Source organism: Microtus pennsylvanicus, chromosome 8 (assembly GCF_037038515.1).
Source record: "Microtus pennsylvanicus isolate mMicPen1 chromosome 8, mMicPen1.hap1, whole genome shotgun sequence".
NCBI classification, from domain to species: Eukaryota; Metazoa; Chordata; class Mammalia; order Rodentia; family Cricetidae; genus Microtus; species Microtus pennsylvanicus.
The window spans coordinates 73,129,998-73,148,856 of record NC_134586.1 but is presented as its reverse complement, the minus strand read 5'-3'; the positions used below and the strand labels follow the sequence as shown (position 1 = coordinate 73,148,856).

The 18,859-nt window shown below is 46.6% G+C and overlaps 2 protein-coding genes across 7 annotated transcripts in view; one reads left to right on the top strand and one right to left on the bottom strand.

Moving 5' to 3' along the window:
- Elmod3 (ELMO domain containing 3) overlaps window positions 1–5,835 on the bottom strand; it is a 46,536-nt gene extending 40,701 nt beyond the window's left edge. For 3 of the 6 annotated variants that reach the window (XR_012911634.1, XM_075983816.1, XM_075983820.1), the window contains exons 1-3: window positions 5,733–5,835; window positions 4,623–4,749; window positions 3,886–4,198 (exon numbers count right to left, since the gene is read on the bottom strand). Coding sequence is in view for 4 of the 6 variants with exons in the window: in XM_075983816.1 (XP_075839931.1) it covers window positions 3,886–3,939 (54 nt within the window). In the remaining 2 variants the exon portion in view is untranslated. Of the gene's footprint in view, window positions 1–3,885; window positions 4,199–4,622; window positions 4,750–5,716 lie in introns of all 6 variants that reach the window. The other 3 variants (XR_012911635.1, XM_075983817.1, XM_075983818.1) reach the window with 2 other exon arrangements.
- On the top strand, window positions 5,806–16,692 carry LOC142856399 (all-trans-retinol 13,14-reductase-like). Its single transcript, XM_075983815.1, has 11 exons — window positions 5,806–6,194; window positions 8,408–8,590; window positions 8,925–9,166; window positions 10,151–10,352; window positions 11,118–11,315; window positions 13,041–13,160; window positions 14,148–14,286; window positions 14,562–14,671; window positions 14,750–14,916; window positions 15,082–15,241; window positions 15,490–16,692. Exons 1-11 carry the CDS (start codon window positions 6,026–6,028, stop codon window positions 15,633–15,635), a joined length of 1,836 nt encoding a protein of 611 aa, XP_075839930.1. The 5' UTR covers window positions 5,806–6,025; the 3' UTR covers window positions 15,636–16,692.
- The last annotated feature ends 2,167 nt before the right edge of the window (window positions 16,693–18,859 follow it).

Here is an 18,859-nt window from a genome sequence, read left to right as displayed (position 1 = left end):
CTACAACTCATAAACACTTTCAATAATGTAGCAGGATACAAGATTAACTCAAAAAAATCAGTAACCCTCCTGTATACAGATGACAAAAGGGCTGGGAAGAAATCAGAGAATCAACACCCTTCACAATATCCACAAATAGCATAAAATATCTTGGATTAACTAACCAAACAAGTGGAAGACTTGTATGACAAGAATTTTAAATCTTTGAAGAAAGAAATTGAAGAAGACACCAGAAAGTGGAAAGATCTCCCATGCTCTTGGGTAGGTAGAATTAACATAGTAAAAATGGCAATCTTACCAAAAGCAATCTACAGATTCAACTCAATGACAATCAAAATCCCAGCAAAATTCTTCACAGTCTTCAAAAAAAAGTACTCAACTTTACATGGAAAAACAAAAATCCCAGGATAGCCAAAACAATACTATACAATAAAAGAACTTCTGGAGGCATCACAATCCCTGACTTCCCAAACTCTACTACAGAGCTACAGTACTGAAAACAGCCTGGTATTGGCATAAGAACAGACAGGAGGGCCCATGGAACAGAATAGAAGACCAAGATATCAATCCACACATCTTCGAACACATGATTTTTTTAAAAAGATAGATTTATTTATTTATTTATTTAGTATACAACATTCTGCCTCCATGTATACCCGCATGCCAGAAGAGTGCACCAGATCTCATTATGGATCGTTGTGAGCCACCATGTGGTTGTTGGGAATTGAACTCAGAACCTCTGGAAGACAGCCAGTGCTCTTAACCACTGAGCCATCTCTCCAGCCCCCGAACATGTGATTTTTGATAAAGAAGCAAAAGATGTCAAATGGAAAAAAGAAAACATATTTAACAAGTGGTCTGGCATAACTGGATACCAACATGTAGAAGAATGACAATAGACCCATATCTATCACCATGCACAAAACTCAAATACAAATGGTTCAAAGACCTCAACATAGTCAGCCACACTGAAGCTCATAGAAGAGAAAGTGAGAAATACACTTGAATGCATTGGCACAGGAGACCACTTCCTAAATATTACCCCAGCAGCACAGACACTGAGAGAAACAATTAATAAATGGAACTTCCTGAAACTGAAAAGCTTCTGTAAAGCAAAGGACACAGTCAACAAGACAAAATGACAGCCTACAGAATGGGAAAAGATCTTCACTAACTCCACATCAGACAGAGGTCTGATCTCCAAAATATACAAAGAACTCAAGAAATTGTTCACCAAAAGAACACATAATTCAATAAAAATAAATGGAGTACAGACATAAACAGAGAACTCTCAACAGAGGAATGTAAAATGGCTGAAAGACACTTAAGGAAATGCTCAATATACTTAGCCATCAGAGAAATGCAAATCAAAACAACTCTGAGATTCCATCTTACACCTGTAAGAATGGCCAAAATAAAAAACACTGATGATGAATTATGCTGGAGAGATTGTGGAGAAAAGGGAACACTTCCGCATTGCTGGTGGGAGTGCAAGCTGGTACAACCCCTTTGGATGTCAGTGTGGTGATTTCTCAGAAAATTAGGAAACAACCTTCCTCGAGACCCAGTAATACTACTTTGGGTATATATTCAAAGGATGCTCAATCGTGCCACAAGGACATGTACTTAGCTATGTCCATAGCAATTTTGTTTGTCATAGCTAGAACCTGGAAACAACCTAAATGCCCCTCAACCAAAGAATGGATAAGGAAAATGTGGTACATTTACACAATGGAGTACTACTCAGCAGAAAAAATAAAACATCTTGAATTTTGCAGGAAAATGGATGGACCTAGAAAACACTGTTTTGAATGAGGTAACTAAGACACAGAAAGACAATTATCACATGTACTCACTCATAAGTGGTTTTTAAACATAAAGAAAAAGAAAGAAGAAAGAAAAAGAAAAAAAACAGCCTACAAACCACAATCCCAGAGAACTCAGACAACAATGAGGACACTAAGAGAGACTTATATAGATCTAATCTACATGGGAAGTAGAAAAAGACAAGATCTCCTGAGTAAATTGGGAGCATGAATACCTTGGGAGAGGGTGGAACGGGGGAGGGGAGAGGCAGGGAGGGGAGCGGCAGGGGGGGGGGAGCAGAGAAAAATGTAGGGCTCAATAAAAATCCACACACAAAAAAGAGAGAGAAATATTTGGTGAATAAAAACCAGATTCACTTTATTCTCCTCTGGCTAGATCTCAGCCCCTTCCTTATACTTCCCTTTGGAAGAACAGTTTGTCCCCTTCTGAGGAGGAAACCTCCCTGGAGAGCTCAGCAAGTGCTCTGTCTGTGTTCTGGTCCCTGAACCTCATTTCTGGCAGCAAGACATGGGGAAGGTATAGAGTGTAGGCTAGCTGCCAGGCTCACATGGACATACGCACGCGGTGACTGTGGGCCAGCGGGCCTCAGGGTGGCGGTCAGTATGCTGCTTACATTTTTGTCAATTTGATATAAAACTAGCACAGTCGGGGGAAGATGCCTCTGCTGGGGAAACATCTCTCTCATACGTACGGGCGTTTAGACAAGTCTGTTATTTTGAGACAGGGTTTCATTTTCTATTCCCAGCTGGACTGGAATTCAGTATGCAGTCCCAGGTGACTTTGAACTCAGCTTTGCCTGTCCTTGACTCCTGAGTGCTGGGATTAAATGCCTGTGCCACGCTGTCTGACTGATACTTTCTAGACTAACAGTTGATGAGGGAGGGCCCAGCCACTGTGGGCAGTGCACGCCTGCTCAGGAGGTCCAGGGAGGTATAACAAAGCAGGCTGAAGGCTGAATGTGAGCCCGAGGAGCAAGTCAGTAAGCATTAGTGTTCTCTAAGGCTGTGTGTCAGTTCCTGACTCCAGGTTCCTTTGCTGACTTTCCTCAGGGATGGGCTGCGAGTTCTAAAATGAACTAAATTCCTTCCTCTACTTTTGGCCATGGTGTTTTTCACAGCAATAAAAACACTACGGAAGGGGGTTGAAGAGATGGCTCAGTGATTAAGAGCACTGACTGCTTTTCGGGCAGACACAGGTTCAGTTTCATAGACACTCACAACTGTCTGTAAGTCCAAAATCTGACACCCTCACACAGACATACATGCAGAAAAAATACCAATGCACATTAAATAAGTAAAGAAATAAAATTAGGGCTGGAGAGATGGCTCAGTGGTTAAGAGCATTGCCTGCTCTTCCAGAGGTCCAGAGTTCAATTCCCAGCAACGACATGGTGGTTCACAACCATCTGTAATGAGGTCTGGTGCCCTCTTCTGGCCTACAGACATACACACAGACAGAATATTGTATACATAATAAATAAATAAATATTAAAAAAAGAAATAAAATTTAAAAAGCTAAGTCAGACAATCAGCCAAAGCCAGTGAATGACAAGGAAGAGAATACTAAATTGATTGATGTTAAGTCCAAGAAATACTGATTTATTAGGGAATTTCAGACCCCATCCCCCTTCCCCACCCAAGCAAGAGGAAACAACAATCTTCAAATAACCCAGGAAACAAGACACCACCTACATGTGGACAGATTCTCCTGGTTTTGAGACAGGATCACTTGAGCGCAGGCTGACCTTGAACTCATGCTGTAGCTGAGGATGACCTAGAGTTTCTGATCCTTTTGTCTCCAACTCCCAAGTGTTAGCATCACAGATGTCCCACCATGGTGGCTTAGAATTGCCTGTTCTGTCCGTCTGATCCTGGAAATAGAACCTACTGCTGCAAGAACGCTAGGCAATTGCTTTACTGCTGAACTACACCTTCAGCCTATGGTCTGAATATAGATATTCGATCATTTCCCCTAAATATTTCTAAAACTCCACATTGTCTGTCTCATTAACCGTGCAGCCCCCAAACAGCACCTCCTTCTCCGAGCAGGAGCGCTCACCTGTCCATCTTGTAGTTTGTTCTCGGTCCCAACAGAGCAAGATCTCTCATTCATGCCTCAAGATCACTGGTTCAGACGAGCCTGTCCTCAGGCTCTGGAAAGGGTTTGACTCGATGGTCTGAGCTCCAAAGCTCCCAGGAGCACCACAGGCCCACGTGCTCTACCTCTGCCTTCCTTCTTGGCAGCCATGCAGGCTGCAAGTAAGCAAACAGTCCCTTTGTGCCATCACCAAGGTGCAGGAGGTTTCTGTGCGTCCTGAATGGAGCCCTGGGGACTCTGAAGCTTCACTCTGGAAAACAGCGGTGGGGCGGGGCTGGGAAAAGAAGAAAAAACTGGCTCTGTCATCCAGTAGCTGGATTCTACCCTTAATACCAAGGGAAGAAAAACGTGGCTGGAGGGTTCTCACACAACCGACAGTCTCAGAGGACTAAGGCAGGAGACAGGCATCTCCACATAGTCAGCTCTCGACTGGAGGAATCTGATCTACCTTCCTCAAAGTCTGGCTGCCAGTAACAAACTGGGATCATTGACAGCTTTTGGGCTGTGATCTAGGAAGGATGTGGTAGTCCCTGATCTGCAGCATCCCCTGGAACTAGCTTTCTCTCCCTGGAACCTCAGCATACACCTCTCTTTTCCTTTCCTCCCAACTTGGCCTGGATGGCAGCACAGGATCACTCACGCACACACACACACACACACACACACACACACACACACACACACACACGCCAGCTAACCTGGCAGGGGCACAGGGAGGTTTGCTGGGCAGGCGCAGGAAGGTTTTCCTCTCACTGTGTGGGAAAGAAACCAAGCATCACAGAGGCATGCCCTGCTTTCAGTGGTCGACTGGAGCGCTGCTGGGGCCTGTGAAAGGGACAAAATCCTCAGTTATGAAGTCCCCACCCCCCATGGCTGGTGTTTGAGGAAATGGGCTTCCTAAAAAGTGTTTCAAATCAAGTACTTATCTCGGACCTACTTTTCTCAAAGGGCAACGTTAAGAGGGTAGGATAGCTACACTGTCCTCTGGAGCTACCTTAAAGAGGTCATTTAGAAGCTGGTTTATCCTTAAATACAAATGCACACACGGGCATAATGATCCCTGATGGTCTTTCTTGACGCTTGTTCCTAGGTGGTTTGGTACTTAGAGGTCCCTTCCAGAGTAGTTGTGATTAGGGGATCCAGCTAGGTGCAACTTCAAGGACCAGTCCCGTCCCCATAACCCCCACCCCCACCCCGCCTCGCAATGAGTGACAGATTCAGAAGAGCGCTTGTGCGGTTCTCAACAGGGCTCTCATTTCAAGAACTCCAAAGAGCAGAGGTTGTGTGCCTGTTTACCTGGGGGCTTCATCCCGGATCCAGGCATAAGACCCCTCCCCAGGGAAGGTCAAGACCACTTCCATAGGCTATTTAAACTGCCCCTCAGAGAATGAACAAGTGGTTTCCGGGTTTCCCGTCGTCTCCCCCTTGCTCTCTTTTCCTCTCTTTGCTTTTCCTGGGCCATCTGGAAGCATTGCATTGAACTTGGGAATCTTTTTTTCTCTCTCACTGGTCTGAATGGAATTATTTGCGTCAGCAGAGAGGCTCATCTAAGAAATATTCCTAACAGTGGGGACTCGGGGACAGAAACTTTCTCACTGACAGTAAGGGAAAGTAGAGAAAGCAATGAGTTGCTTCCGGGGTTTCAGCGAATCCATCACAGAACTGGCACCAGAAACCAGGTCTTCTCTGCCCAACAGCGGGATCGTCCTCAGACCTGCAACCTTCAGCCTTGTGTGGCCCAGCGGTGACCATTTCCATCCCACATTGTCTCCCTCAAGCCCATCTTCCTCACCCTACCCCTGGCTCACCGGACGAGTTCCCAACGTTCCAGTAAGGGTCACCTCATCACCTGTGGGGCCTCATCACACAGGCTCTAAGCGGCTCCTGGCCCGTGATCGAACTACATTTCCCAGCAGGCAATGGAAATCGCGTTTTACAAAGAGCGAGGTTGGACAATCTTGATCAGCTTTGCTCTAGCATTGGTCAAAGTTCCTTGGACCTTGTTTGGTGTTTCTCTAATGATCAACTAGCGGGGCGGAGCTTCGGGCATAAAAATAGAGCTCAGAAGAGAAGTCGCCTTATTCCAAGCTCAGGCTGCAAGATGTGGCTCACCGTGCTACTGCTGGCCTTGCTTCTGCTGGCGGGTCTCCGCAGGGTTTACTTGGGTCTCTTCAGCGGAAACTCCCCGAACCCCTTCGCCGAGGACGTCAAGCGGCCACCTGAACCCCTGGTGACCGACAAGGAGGCTAGGAAGAAGGTTCTCAAACAAGGTGAGCTGGAGGGACTGTGGGTTCCAGGACTGCTCTCAGGTCTTCTCATGGAGGGAACGGACCTATCTGCCCATTAGAGAAGAGCTGGGAATACTCACTTGCACACGGAACCTCCACGTCTTAGTATTCTTTGCTCCTGAAGTTTTGGGTGTGGGCACTATCCTTGGCACACCAAGATACTGGCATCACTTAGTCCCAGCACTTCCGGTTGGAATCTCTTCAGATAACAGCTGACACAGAGTAAGAGACCTTTCACCTACTTGGTTCTAGAGCCAACTTTTTCCTATGCTCCAGTGCAAACTCGCGTTATGGGACGCAGCACAGAAAATTTTCCCAACAAGTGCTTTGACAGGCAGAGTGTAGTCCCAGTTCATAGGATTGAAGTTTGATTATAAATTTGGAAGTTTCACTACTGCTTTGGGATAAGAACACTACTCCCCATTAACCCGGCATCTGTGAAACATGACTAGAGTTGCTTGCTCCCAAGGTTTTTGGTCTCACTTTTGGCTTGGAGCTGGCTTCAAACTCACCATGAAGCCCAGGCGCATACTTGGAGCAGCCCTTCTGCTTTTGCCTACAGGATGATGGGATTTTTTTTTTTTTTTTGGTTTTTCGAGACAGGGTTTCTATGTGGTAGGATGATGGGATTTGAGGCAGGTACGAGCATGCCCGGTCTTCGAGATTCTAAAGAAGTGTTGCAGCCGGGCATAGTGGTGCAAACTCGCAATTCCAGCCTGGACTAAACAGTAAGACCCTGTCAAAACAAACACCAAATAACCAAAACACAGAAAAATCTAAAACCTTCAAAAAACAAACAAGGATCTCTTGTTTGACCTCCAGGGGACTCTTGCTTGTAAACTTTAGCCTAGGCTACCTCAATTCACTACTTAGTGGGGACTGACCATGTATTACTAATCGTTGAGTGTCTACTTCCTGAGGTGTACGAATCCAGGTATTTTATTATTGTTATTATTTGTGGATTAGGAGAGGGGCAAAGATCTCATACTTGTAGCCTAGGCTATCTTAGAACTTGCTATATGGGCCGACTGTACCTTAAATTCACACTGATTCTACTGCCTTAATAAAGCGATTACAGATGGTGGGATTACAGATGTGAGCAACCAGGGCCTGAGCGGCAATAATTATTTTTTTGAGTCAGTGTCTGTCTATGTAGTCCGGGCTATACTAGAACTTTCTATATAAACCAGGCTGGCATTGAACTCACTGACAGTCTTCTTCCTCTACCTCTGGATTGCCAGAACTGAAGCTGTGCACCACTGCATCTGCCCTGGGCAGGGATTTTTAATGAACAGATTTCTGGACCTAGTGGCACATTCCTGTAACCCCATGTAGGGAGGAAAGGCAGGTGGATCTCTACAGAGAAAGTTCAGGCCCTTTAGGGCTGCACAGTGAAACCCTGTCTCCAGAAAACCCATATCAGTAAATCCCGGAAAGGAAAGAACGAAAGGGGAAATGAAGGAAGAGAGCAGGAGAAACAACAAACTCAGGTCTTGTGTTGGAAGAGCTTTCTAGGTTGGTTCTGTCAGGTGACTGCAACACCAGTGGTCTGTGTGAGGTTGGTGCTGTGACTCTCAGAGTAACAGCTCTGAGCAGCCCTGCCTGCCCCAGCTCCATTGGCATTCACAGACTCTGCCTCTTCCAAAGAAGCCCAGTTCCCAGAGCCCCCAGCACAGGCTCCTCCCTCCCCGTGTTCTTTTCTTTCTGTGTTCGCATTCACAGAAATGTCTGCACTTAGATAACAATGCCTGTGCTCTTGCCCTCTTTCTGGTAGTCAGATGCTTCCTACTTTCTTTGAAAGGCATGAAAATGCCAGGTACATAGGAGGGGTTAAGACCCATCTCATCACTGATTAATCTGACTGCCTGGATTGAGTATTCTCTGGAAATATGTTTCGAGCCATTTTAATGAAGAGTTCTCTGCTAAAGTGCCCTAGACAGGGGTCGGTCTCTCTTTCTGTCTGGGTCTAATGAGCCCAGGCTGTCCTGCAGGTCATATCTGTAAAACTGAAGATGACCTTGAACTCCTAACCCACCTTCCAAGTGCTGGAATCCCAGTAGTGCACCAGCGTGCCAAGTTTGCCTTAGAGGGTTCTCACATACTATAAGCTAGATATGTCCCCTCTGGCTTCTCTGACTTCTCTGCCTCCCTGCTCTTGTCTGAGAAACACACCCTCCGTCTCCTCTCTTCTCCAGCATTCTCAGCCAGCCGAGTACCAGAGAAGCTGGATGCCGTGGTGATTGGCAGTGGCATTGGGGGGCTGGCCTCAGCTGCGATTCTGGCTAAAGCTGGCAAAAGAGTCCTTGTCCTGGAACAACATACCAAGGCAGGGGGCTGCTGTCATACCTTCACAGAAAATGGTCTTGAATTTGACACTGGTAAGGCTTGTGCAGAAAAGGGTTGGGAACTTGGATCTGTCTTTGGGAGGCTAGGAACAGGCACTATGGGGTGATATTGGGTATGCACAATGGGATAATTTGGAGTTTTGTATGTAACTTGTATGTTTTGAGGTCCCAGCTTCTTTCTGGGCATCTCCATTTCTGTCTGGCCTGGCAAGAATTGGGTGGTATATGTTCTGGTAGATTTCTGTAGAACAGGTGAGCAGCCGTCTCTGGGCATGAACTTCGCCAGGCAAGGCAACCTCTTTCTTACTTGGCACATATCTATTATCCTTTTATATCTGTACCTCCTTTTCTTTCCACCTCCCAACAGGAATCCATTATGTTGGACGAATGCGGGAAGGCAACATTGGCCGTTTCATCTTGGACCAGATCACTGAAGGGCAGCTGGACTGGGCTCCCACGGCTTCTCCTTATGATCTGATGATACTAGAAGGGACCAGTGGCCGAAAGGAGTTCCCCATGTACAGTGGGAGGAAACAGTACATCCAGGGCCTTAAGGAGAAGTTCCCCAAGGAAGAAGCTGTCATTGACAAGTACATGGAGCTAGTTAAGGTAGCATGAACCCCAATCAGCATCCACAGTTTATTCCAACAAGACTGACTGTTTCATTGGTGAAGGACCTGGTTGGGAGGAACTGAGGTGGGGAGGCAGGAAGGAAGGACTGGTCATGTCTGTCCTGAATGCAGTGTACACTTGTATATGTCTGTGCCTGCCTGGCTCTTCAGCTGCTGCCTTCACTCCGGCCTCTAGATGGCACCCATGGGGAGTCAGGCTTTGAGGAAGTCAGATGTCCTCTGAGAGGAGCCAGACTCTTGGTTGTTTTGTGATTTTTGAGATAGAGTCCCACAGTGTAGCGCTGGATGGCCAGGAACTCACAGAGATCCACCTGCCTCTGCTGGGTGTATGCCATCACACCTGGCTTCTGGACTGGGATATTTGGAAGGCATTTGAGGGCTGGGGATTGTGGCTCATGCTTATTAGCTTGAGGACACTCTGACTTCTGAACACCCCATAAACTGAGCATGGTGGTCTACTGTATAATGCTAGCACTCAGGTTGGAGGAGCAGGAGGATTAATAGGTAATGGTCATTGGCATATATTGGACACACACTCTCCCTCTCTCTCTCTGTACACATCATATATATATATATATATATATATATATATATATAATAATTTAAACAAATATGGGAGAGCAAATATATTCTCATTTGAATATGAAGAAGGAGAGAAATCCGGGGCCAGGTTGTTGTTGTTATGTTTCGATGAGGAAGACAGTCTTGCTCTACAGTCCTGGCTTTGGGTGTCAATGTATGGCTATGGTTGCTCTGGAACTCATAGCCGTTCTCCTGCATTAGCACCTCAACTGTTGTTATCACAAGCCTGAGTCACCATGCCCGCTCAGCTTATATTTTTTTTTTAAATCCAAAAATTCAGACATGAGTAAGCGTTGCTGGGCCTGCGGTCATTGCCGGCTTTAAGAGAGGAGTCAGCCTACATGAGCTCCAGCGACTCACCCTACCCTTTCTTCCCCAGGTGGTGGCCCGTGGAGCCTCTCATGCCATCCTACTGAAGTTTCTCCCGTTGCCCTTGACTCAGCTCCTCAACAAGTTTGGGCTGCTGACTCGTTTCTCTCCCTTCTGCCGAGCATCTACCCAGAGCCTGGCCGAGGTCCTGCAGCAGCTTGGGGCTTCCCCTGATCTCCAGGCCGTTCTCAGCTACGTCTTCCTCACTTACGGTTTGTGCTACTGGCCCAGGCTCTTCTCAGCTGCTGCCTGTTCAGCTTTGTTCTTTCTGCCTGGCTGATGTGCCAAAATAGACCTAGGCCTGATGGAGTTTGTCAATAAGGGCTGAGAAGTCTGTGCCCTGCTGGACACTGGTAGAAATTTATTTTTTTATAAACTAGAGATTTGTTTTTCCTCTTCTCTCCTTCTGTTTTCTCTTCCTTTTTGATATAGGTTCCTACAGGAAAGCTTTGAATTCTTGTAGTGAAGGGTCCCTTAAATCCTGATCCTTCTGCCTCCACCTCCCAGTGCTAGGATTAGAGCTCCGTGCCCCTCCACCTGGGTTCGTGGTGCTGGAGAGCACACCCAGGCCTTCCTGCATGCTAGGAAAGCACCCTGCTAATTGAGCTACATCCCCAGTGCATTTTCTCCTCCACATCGCTCACCCCTAAGACAGGTTCTGACTTTGTTCAGGCTGGGCTGGAACTCTCTGTAGGCTAGTCTGGCTTTGATTGAGTGATCTTTCCATTTCAGCCTTGAGGTTGAGACTGTCACACTGCTCAAGGGCAAGTTTTCTCTTTAGCCATCAGTGTCAGTGACTTCCTTGGTGTCTGCAGGATAGTGTTTTCAGGGAGTGTATTTATATCCCACTAAGCTCAAAAGGAGTATGGGATCCTGGGTGGACTCACATGACCCTTCACAAGAACCCCTGCTTCTTCCAGAATGGTGTCAAGTGATCACTTTTGCCTGCTTATCTTTTCTTTCCTTTAATTCTGTAGGCACACCACCCAGCCAAACCACCTTTTCAATGCATGCTCTGCTGGTTGACCACTACATACAAGGAGCGTATTACCCCCGAGGAGGATCCAGTGAGATTGCCTTCCATACCATCCCATTGATTCAGCGTGCTGGGGGCGCTGTCCTCACCAGGGCCACCGTGAAGGGTGTGCTGCTGGACTCTGCTGGGAGAGCCTGTGGTAAGAGACCTGCACTGAACTGTGGGGTCACTGGGCTGGGGTTAAAGGGACCTGATGTGTCTTTATAGTTGAACCAGCCTGTACATTCAGGGTAAGATCTTTGGGTCTGGGTTGGTGAAACAGCTCAGTGGATAAATATTCCAGCCACTACACCTGATGACCTCAGTTTGATTCCCACAGCCTACATGTTGGAAGGAGAGAACTGACCCTGTAAGTTGTCCTCTGAGCTCCACATGTGGGCTGCAGCACCCTGACAGCCACACAGAACAAAGGAAAAAATGCAGATGTTACAAGTCAGGATTGTTATAAGAGTTTTCTGAGAATGGCCAGAGATGATGTTAGACACAGAGGCTATAGCGGACCTCAGAAACTCTTGTGACTCATGAAGCTGAGTGATGGGAGCACTGTGGACGTAGAACTTGGCAGCAGTGAAGCAGGCTTGGGACTCCAGAGAACCAGTGTTCTTGGGATGCTTGTACTTGGCTAAAGATAAGCAAGTTGGTCTTTGGTGGGTGAGAAGAACTTGAGACAAAAAACACAGAAGCCTTTGAGGTATGGGCTGAGTGTGATTGCCTGGGGCCTCCATTACTCAGAGGAAATTCTAGGTTTGAGAAATGAGGGTATACCCTAGAAGGCATCTGGATAGGGTGGCTGTACACAGAACTAAATTTTATTTTATTATTTTTTTTTTTTTGGTTTTTCGAGACAGGGTTTCTCTGTGGTTTAGGAGCCTGTCCTGGAACTAGCTCTTGTAGACCAGGCTGGTCTCGAACTCACAGAGATCCGCCTGTCTCTGCCTCCCAAGTGCTGGGATTAAAGGCGTGCGCCACCAGCGCCCGGCCAGAACTAAAATTTTAAGGTAGAGTTTCAAGTTATCCAGGTTAGCCTAAATTTGCTAGATACCTGAGGGTCTCCTTTGAACTCCTGGTTGTCCTGCTTCTACCTCTTAAATGCTAGGTTACAGGCATATGTCACCATGCCATGACTACAGCTACAGCTCTGAGAGAAATGTATTTCATGTTTTCCTTGATTTTCTTTTATGGAAGTTTGGAGTGCAGTGAACCTAGGAGCTCACGCACGCCAGACATGTACTGTAGCACCAAGTGATATGCCAGCCATTAAGTGAGTTATTTTTCGATTGGCACAGAGGCTGTGCTTTAATCTGCTGCTGTTTTACCCAGAAAACGTTGGCTTCAAAGTTACTGGTCCACTTCTCTGGCAGCAGGCCAGCTACTCAGGCCACCCCTATTTAGGAATTCCATTCCCGCGGCACTGGCAATGTCATTGCTGACAAATAAGCTTTTAATTAAATCTCTATTGTTCTACTTTCAATGAGACTCTGGAGTCAAAGGCTGGGGTGAAAATGTGTTAGATCAGAGAGGCTGAGTAGCAGCTAGCTGACCTTCTCTCTGCTGGCCTCTCCAAAAGAGAATGTCCTTCCGCTTAGCCAAAACAAAATAACCCATGCTACACTAAGGCCCTCCATTCTCCTCCATGGGCCTATCATCTTACAGACACCCATGATTCTGTGATTCCTTTCTCACAACTAGCTGCTAACTCAGCCTCTCTGAGCCAACATTGATTTTATTTAATTAGTGCAAAAGAAAATTTGGGATGCACAGTGTGATCAAATTTTCCACACCACTTAACAGAGATATGGAGAAGGGTATAGGCCTTGTGTTCTTCAGGAGCTCACAGAAGCTCAGCTATATTCTCGTGTTACAGGTGTCAGTGTCAAGAAGGGACACGAGCTGGTGAACATCTATTGCCCCGTCGTCATCTCCAATGCAGGAGTGTTCAATACCTACCAGCACTTAGTGCCAGAGAGTGTCCGCTGTCTGCCAGGTAAAAGGCTGGTCCTCTGAACTGGCATTCTACTGTGGAGCTTATAACCCAGCCTGGGTGACGCTCATCCTCTTGTTGGGCACCCCTCTGGCTGTCGATCTCCCCTCTGCTACCAGCACCATCACATTTACATTTGGGGAACCCAGGACCGCACAGGTGAAGGACACTTCACAGAGGCAATGGCGGAGCTGCTCTCAGGCCCATGTTATTATGTCTGTTGTCAATGTGTAGGCTGTGGACTTCAGGCTGAGAATCCAAAGCCTGTACATTTGCCTTCCCCTGCCTGATAAACTGGGACTCTAATAGAAAAGGACTCTCGAAGGGCAGAAGAGGGCTGGGGGTGAAACTTAGCTGATCAATGTGCTTGCCTAGTATGCATCAAGCCCTGGGTTTGATCCTCACAAACAGGCAAGCAGTAAACCTGCACAAGGTAAGTGGAGGCAGGAAGATGAAAAATTCAGAGTCATCCTTGGCTATGTGAGACCCTGCCTTAACAAACAACAAGGGCCATAGAGATGACTCAAAGGGTAAAACAACAACAACCAAAAAGTACTTGCTGCTAAGTCTGGTAATCTGAGTTAGATCCCCAAGAAGAAGGAGGCAATCAATATGTCCTCTGACTCCTCCCGCACATCCGGACACACTTGTCCGTGTGCACCTACAGTTCCTTAGGGGGATGACTGAGACAGTCTGATCGTCCAGAGGTGCTGTGAATTAGCAGTGTAGGAGCCGGCACCTATGACCAATGGTGCATGGAGCAGAGCTGGTAGAGGAGGAAAGAATCTGAGGCTGATTGTCACAGCCAGGAAGAGCAGGTCCCTGCCAGGATTTTGTAGAAAGAGCTGTAAAAGTGGTTATGTATCTGTGGATGCTGGCAGCTGAGCAGCAAGCTGCAGGTCAGAAAGGGAGTATCCTGAGGCTGTCCTGGCAGGAGGAGCTGTCTGGTCACAGCTCCTGCAATGCAGTGCTCACTGGCTCCCTCTACAGATGTGAAGAAGCAGCTGGCGATGATAAGGCCTGGCATGAGCATGCTCTCAGTTTTCATCTGCCTGAGAGGAACCAAGGAGGACCTGAAGATTCAGTCCACCAACTACTATGTTTATTTCGACACGGACATGGATAAAGCGTAAGATGGGAGGGGTGGGAAGACTGATGGCTCTGGACCTCAACCCTCAGGACCACGCTTCCACCCTTGACAGGGTTCTAAGATTCTCAGGAGGATGTCTGTTGAGGGAGCAGGTGCGCGGTCCCCAGTGTACTTCCAGAAAGGCTTTTTATACCAAAGCTGTGTCTGTTTCACCCTGTGGGGAGTTTCTGGAAGTGAACCATCTTCTGGGTGCTGCTGGTGGCTTCAGAGGAATATAGCCTAGAGATTGGCAGTCACATCCACCTCATTTACAGGATGGAACGCTACGTCTCTATGCCCAAGGAAAAGGCTCCAGAACACATTCCCCTTCTTTTCATTGCCTTCCCATCAACCAAGGACCCAACCTGGGAGGACCGATTTCCAGGTAGGGCTCTAGGTCCAGGGGAGCTGGGTGTGGGTCAAGGTGGAGCAATGCAGCAGGAACGTGGCCTTATACCTGCAGGTCGATCCTCAATGACGGTGCTGGTACCCACGGCCTTCGAGTGGTTTGAGGAGTGGCAGAAGGAGCCACAGGGCAAGCGGGGTGCTGACTATGAGACCCTCAAAAACGCTTTTGTGGAAGCCTCTATGTCCGTGGTCATGAAACTTTTCCCACAGCTGGAGGGCAAGGTAGGGGCGGACATTCACAATGCTGGAGATGATGACATATGTCTTCTTGACTGTTTGTCTTTTCCTGGGTTCAGGGGTAGAACCTGAGGTAACAGAGTCGCGAGGAAGGGTAAGGCTCTTGCAAATTTCCTCGTTCACCTTTGCCCTGCCCTTTTGCCTCTTCAGGTGGACAGTGTGATTGGGGGATCCCCACTGACCAACCAGTACTATCTGGCTTCTCCCCGAGGTGCTCCCTATGGGGCCGACCATGACCTGGCTCGTCTGCATCCTCATGCTATGGCTTCACTAAGAGCCCAAACCCCCATCCCCAACCTCTACCTGACAGGTACAATCCTTCACTTTGCCAAGAATCTGGGCTTCCCTGACACAATCTTTTGTTCCCATCTTCAGACCTTGCTTTCCCCTTCGGCTCCCATACCAAGAACTGGGCTACTTTAGCTGACTACAGTCCTGGGGTCTCTCTGAAGCTGTCTCTCTTTGGGTGGCCCTGAAATGGAGGCATGAACACAAGAACCGTTGCTTGCCCATCCTCATGTGGGTAGACATTCATGGGCCACTGCTTTTGATTTCTAGGCCAAGATATCTTCACGTGTGGGCTCCTAGGAGCCCTACAAGGGGCCTTGCTGTGCAGCAGTGCCATCCTGAAGAGGAACTTGTACTCAGATCTGCAGGCTCTTGGTTCAAAAGTCCAGGCACAACAGAAGAAGAAGATGAAGTAGCCCATTCAGAGCTAAGCCAGAGAACGGCACCTCCCCAACTTCTTTCTCATGGTGTCCTTCTGCTGTACTTCCTTGTGCATATATTCAAAAGTGCTTTGTTTCTGATGCCTGCTGCAAAGCGAGTTCTTGTCTCTACCCTGCTAAGGCCTAGTGTGGGCTGCACAGCCCTGATGTCTAGAGATGAAGAATGCTCCCATGCTTCCCCATACCCAACACTGAGCAAGGGTCAAACACTGAGAACCCCTCAGGCTGTTGGCTATTGGAGTAGGTTGGTCCAGTTCTGCCCTGAAGCTTTTTGCTCTACCCACTCTAGTATTGTGCTGCTCCCTCTGTCAAAGGGAAGGATGACCAGCATGGGTTTGTGGTGGCAACTCGAAAGTGAGAGCCAAGGGGCTCTCGGCCTTAAGCTTTGTTCTCTGACAGAAGCAGCCTGAAGGAGCATTCCGATCAGAGACAGACCAAGAGATACTACTGCACCAGCAAAATGTCCCATACACCAGCCTGCTGAGACCTTTACTACAAAATGGCCAGCCTGGTAGGGAGGGGATGAGAGTGGAGACGTTGGGCCTGAATACGGGAAGCCCAATGATCACCGAGCCTAGCGATGATATTTTTAGTTTCTGACACATATTAAAAGCTGTGTATTGTTTTCCAAAATGCTTGGAATCCAAATTCCTTCAGATTCAGTAATATATGCATATTATGAGAAAACTTGGGAAATGGGCTCCCAGACTAAACGTCAAATTCACTTGTTTCATAAACATGGATGAGGCTCAACAACTTATGTAATATTTTTAAACTTGTGAGGATTGTATCATCTGTCACGTGAGTTCCTGCTATTACAAAGCTGCTTTGGGCTCTAGAATAGGATTCTCCATCTATATAAATCAGTGGGGAAGATGGTGAAAATTTAAAACTTTTCAGTCAGGCTGAACAGGCGCCAATTTTAGTTCATTTAAGCATGCTATTAACACATGCAGTGTTCCAGTGCGTTGATATCTGATGTTTATTTTGCTTTCTGTTCAAGAAAAGTAATAAAAAATCCATGTAAAACAAATATTCAGTTTCCATAGGAACACTGCTAAGTGTGACTCACCTTATACACTGCACCCGTGCCCACCCTACTCTTACAAAGACATTCCAAAACTAGCAGGAATTAAGTTAAATGGTCCCCCCAGATTCCTTAATTCAAGCTAAACTTGCAGGTAAGAGCTATAAGAATGGCATCTACTCATTGATACTAGAGGAAGCACAGGCTGCTGGGTGACAGTCCATCCCGCTCTCCTGGGCACAAGACATGGGCAGAGTGCCAACATCCTGCCCCTCCACTTTTCATGGGAAGCCAAGGCTTTGGATCGGCTTCATGAGTTGCCACGTTGGCCTCGACATTACATAGTAGATAGAAGGCCTCTGGAACCATTCAAAGTAGACACAGCTGCAACAGATATGCAGCCATGTTCTCCCCGAGCATCCAGTCACCCACATGCATTTCAGGCAGGTTACCGCGCTCCGATCAAGGCCATTGTCAGGAGCCAATTTCCTCCTAAAATCATTACAGGAACCATCACCCTGGGGAGTCTGCAGAGAACCCCACACCCCTAATTGTGTTAGGAATCAAAGCCTACCCCACACCCAAATTGGCTGTTAATGAGAGCTATCTGTTAGTACAGACTTAAACAGAGAACTCTCAACGGAAGAATCTAAAATGGCTGAAAGACACTTAAGGAAATGTTCAACATCCTTAGTCATCAAAGAAATGCAAATCAAAACAAGTCTGAGCTTCCATTTTACACCTGTAAGAATGGCCAAAATCAAAAACACTGAAGACAACTTATGCTGAAAAGGTTGTGGAGTAAAGGGAACACTTCTGCATTGCTGGTGGGAATGCAAGCTGGTACAACCCCTTTGGAAGTCACTGTGGTGATTTCTCAGAAAATTAGGAAACAACTTCCCTCAAGACCCAGTAATACCACTTTTGGGTATCTATCCAAAAGATGGTCAATCGTGCCACAAGGACGTGTGCTCAACTATGTTCATAGCAGCTTTGTTTGTCATAGCCAGAACCTGGAAACAACCTAAATGCCCCTCGATCAAAGAATGGATAAGGGGGCTGGAGAGATGGCTCAGTGGTTAAGAGCATTGCCTGTTTTTCCAAAGGTCCTGAGTTCAATTCCCAGCTCACAGCCATCTGTAACGAGGTCTGGTGCCCTCTTCTGGCCTGCAGGCATACGTGTAGGCAGAATATTGTATACATAATAAATAAATAATTAAAAAAATAGTGGATAAGAAAAATGTGATACATTTACACAATGGAGTACTACATAGGAGAAAAAATGACATCTTGAATTTTTCAGGAAAATGGACAGAGCTAGAAAACATTATTTTGAGTGAGGTAACCCAGACACAGAAAGACAATTATCACATGTACTCACTTATAAGTGTTTTTTAAATATAAAGCAAAGAAAGCCAGCCTGCAAACCACAATCCCAGAGAACTTAGACAAAAATGAGGACACTAAGAGAGACTTACATAGATAAAATCTACATTGGAAGTAGAAAGTAGAAAAAGACAAGATCTCCTGAATAAATTGGGAACATGGGGATCTTGGGGTAGGGTTGAAGGGGGAGGGGAGAGGCCTGGAGAGGAGCAGAGAAAATTTCAGAGAGCCAATGAAGAGCTATCAGTGGAATGTCTTACCTCAGGGCATGGCAAATAGTGCTACTTTATGCCAGAAGTTCATAGTTCAGGCTACACAAAGGGTTAGAGATCAATTTCCACAGGTTTATATTACCCATTATATGGATGATATCCTGCTTGCTCATAGAGATGAGGATATTTTACTAGAGACATATGGATTATTACAACAAAGCCTAAGTCATGCAGGACTAATTATTGCTCCTGAGAAAGTATAGAGGCACCCACATTTTCAATATTTAGGTCAGATGTTATACCCCAAAGAAATTAAGCCTCAGAAGATAAAATTAGGAAGGATGCTTTAAAAACTCATAATGACTTTCAAAGGTTGTTAGGAAATATACAATGGCTGAGGCCTTATCTAAGTTTTCCTATAGGAAACCTCAAGCCTCTAAGGGAAATCCTTAAAGGAGATAGTGATCCAAATTCCAGCAGGCAGTTTTCAGAAGCTGCCAGACAGATTCTCTCACAGATAGAGCAGGTTATATGGGAACAACAGGTATGTTATACTGATTACAGCCAAATACATG

Excerpts from the sequence above, each read along its gene's own strand:
- LOC142856399 (XM_075983815.1), top strand. The coding sequence starts at position 6,026 with ATGTGGCTCACCGTGCTACTGCTGGCCTTGCTTCTGCTGGCGGGTCTC. Across the intron at positions 11,316-13,040 it reads CTCTGCTGGGAGAGCCTGTG|GTGTCAGTGTCAAGAAGGGA; the intron begins GTAAGAGACCTG and ends CTCGTGTTACAG. Across the intron at positions 14,287-14,561 it reads GACACGGACATGGATAAAGC|GATGGAACGCTACGTCTCTA; the intron begins GTAAGATGGGAG and ends CCTCATTTACAG.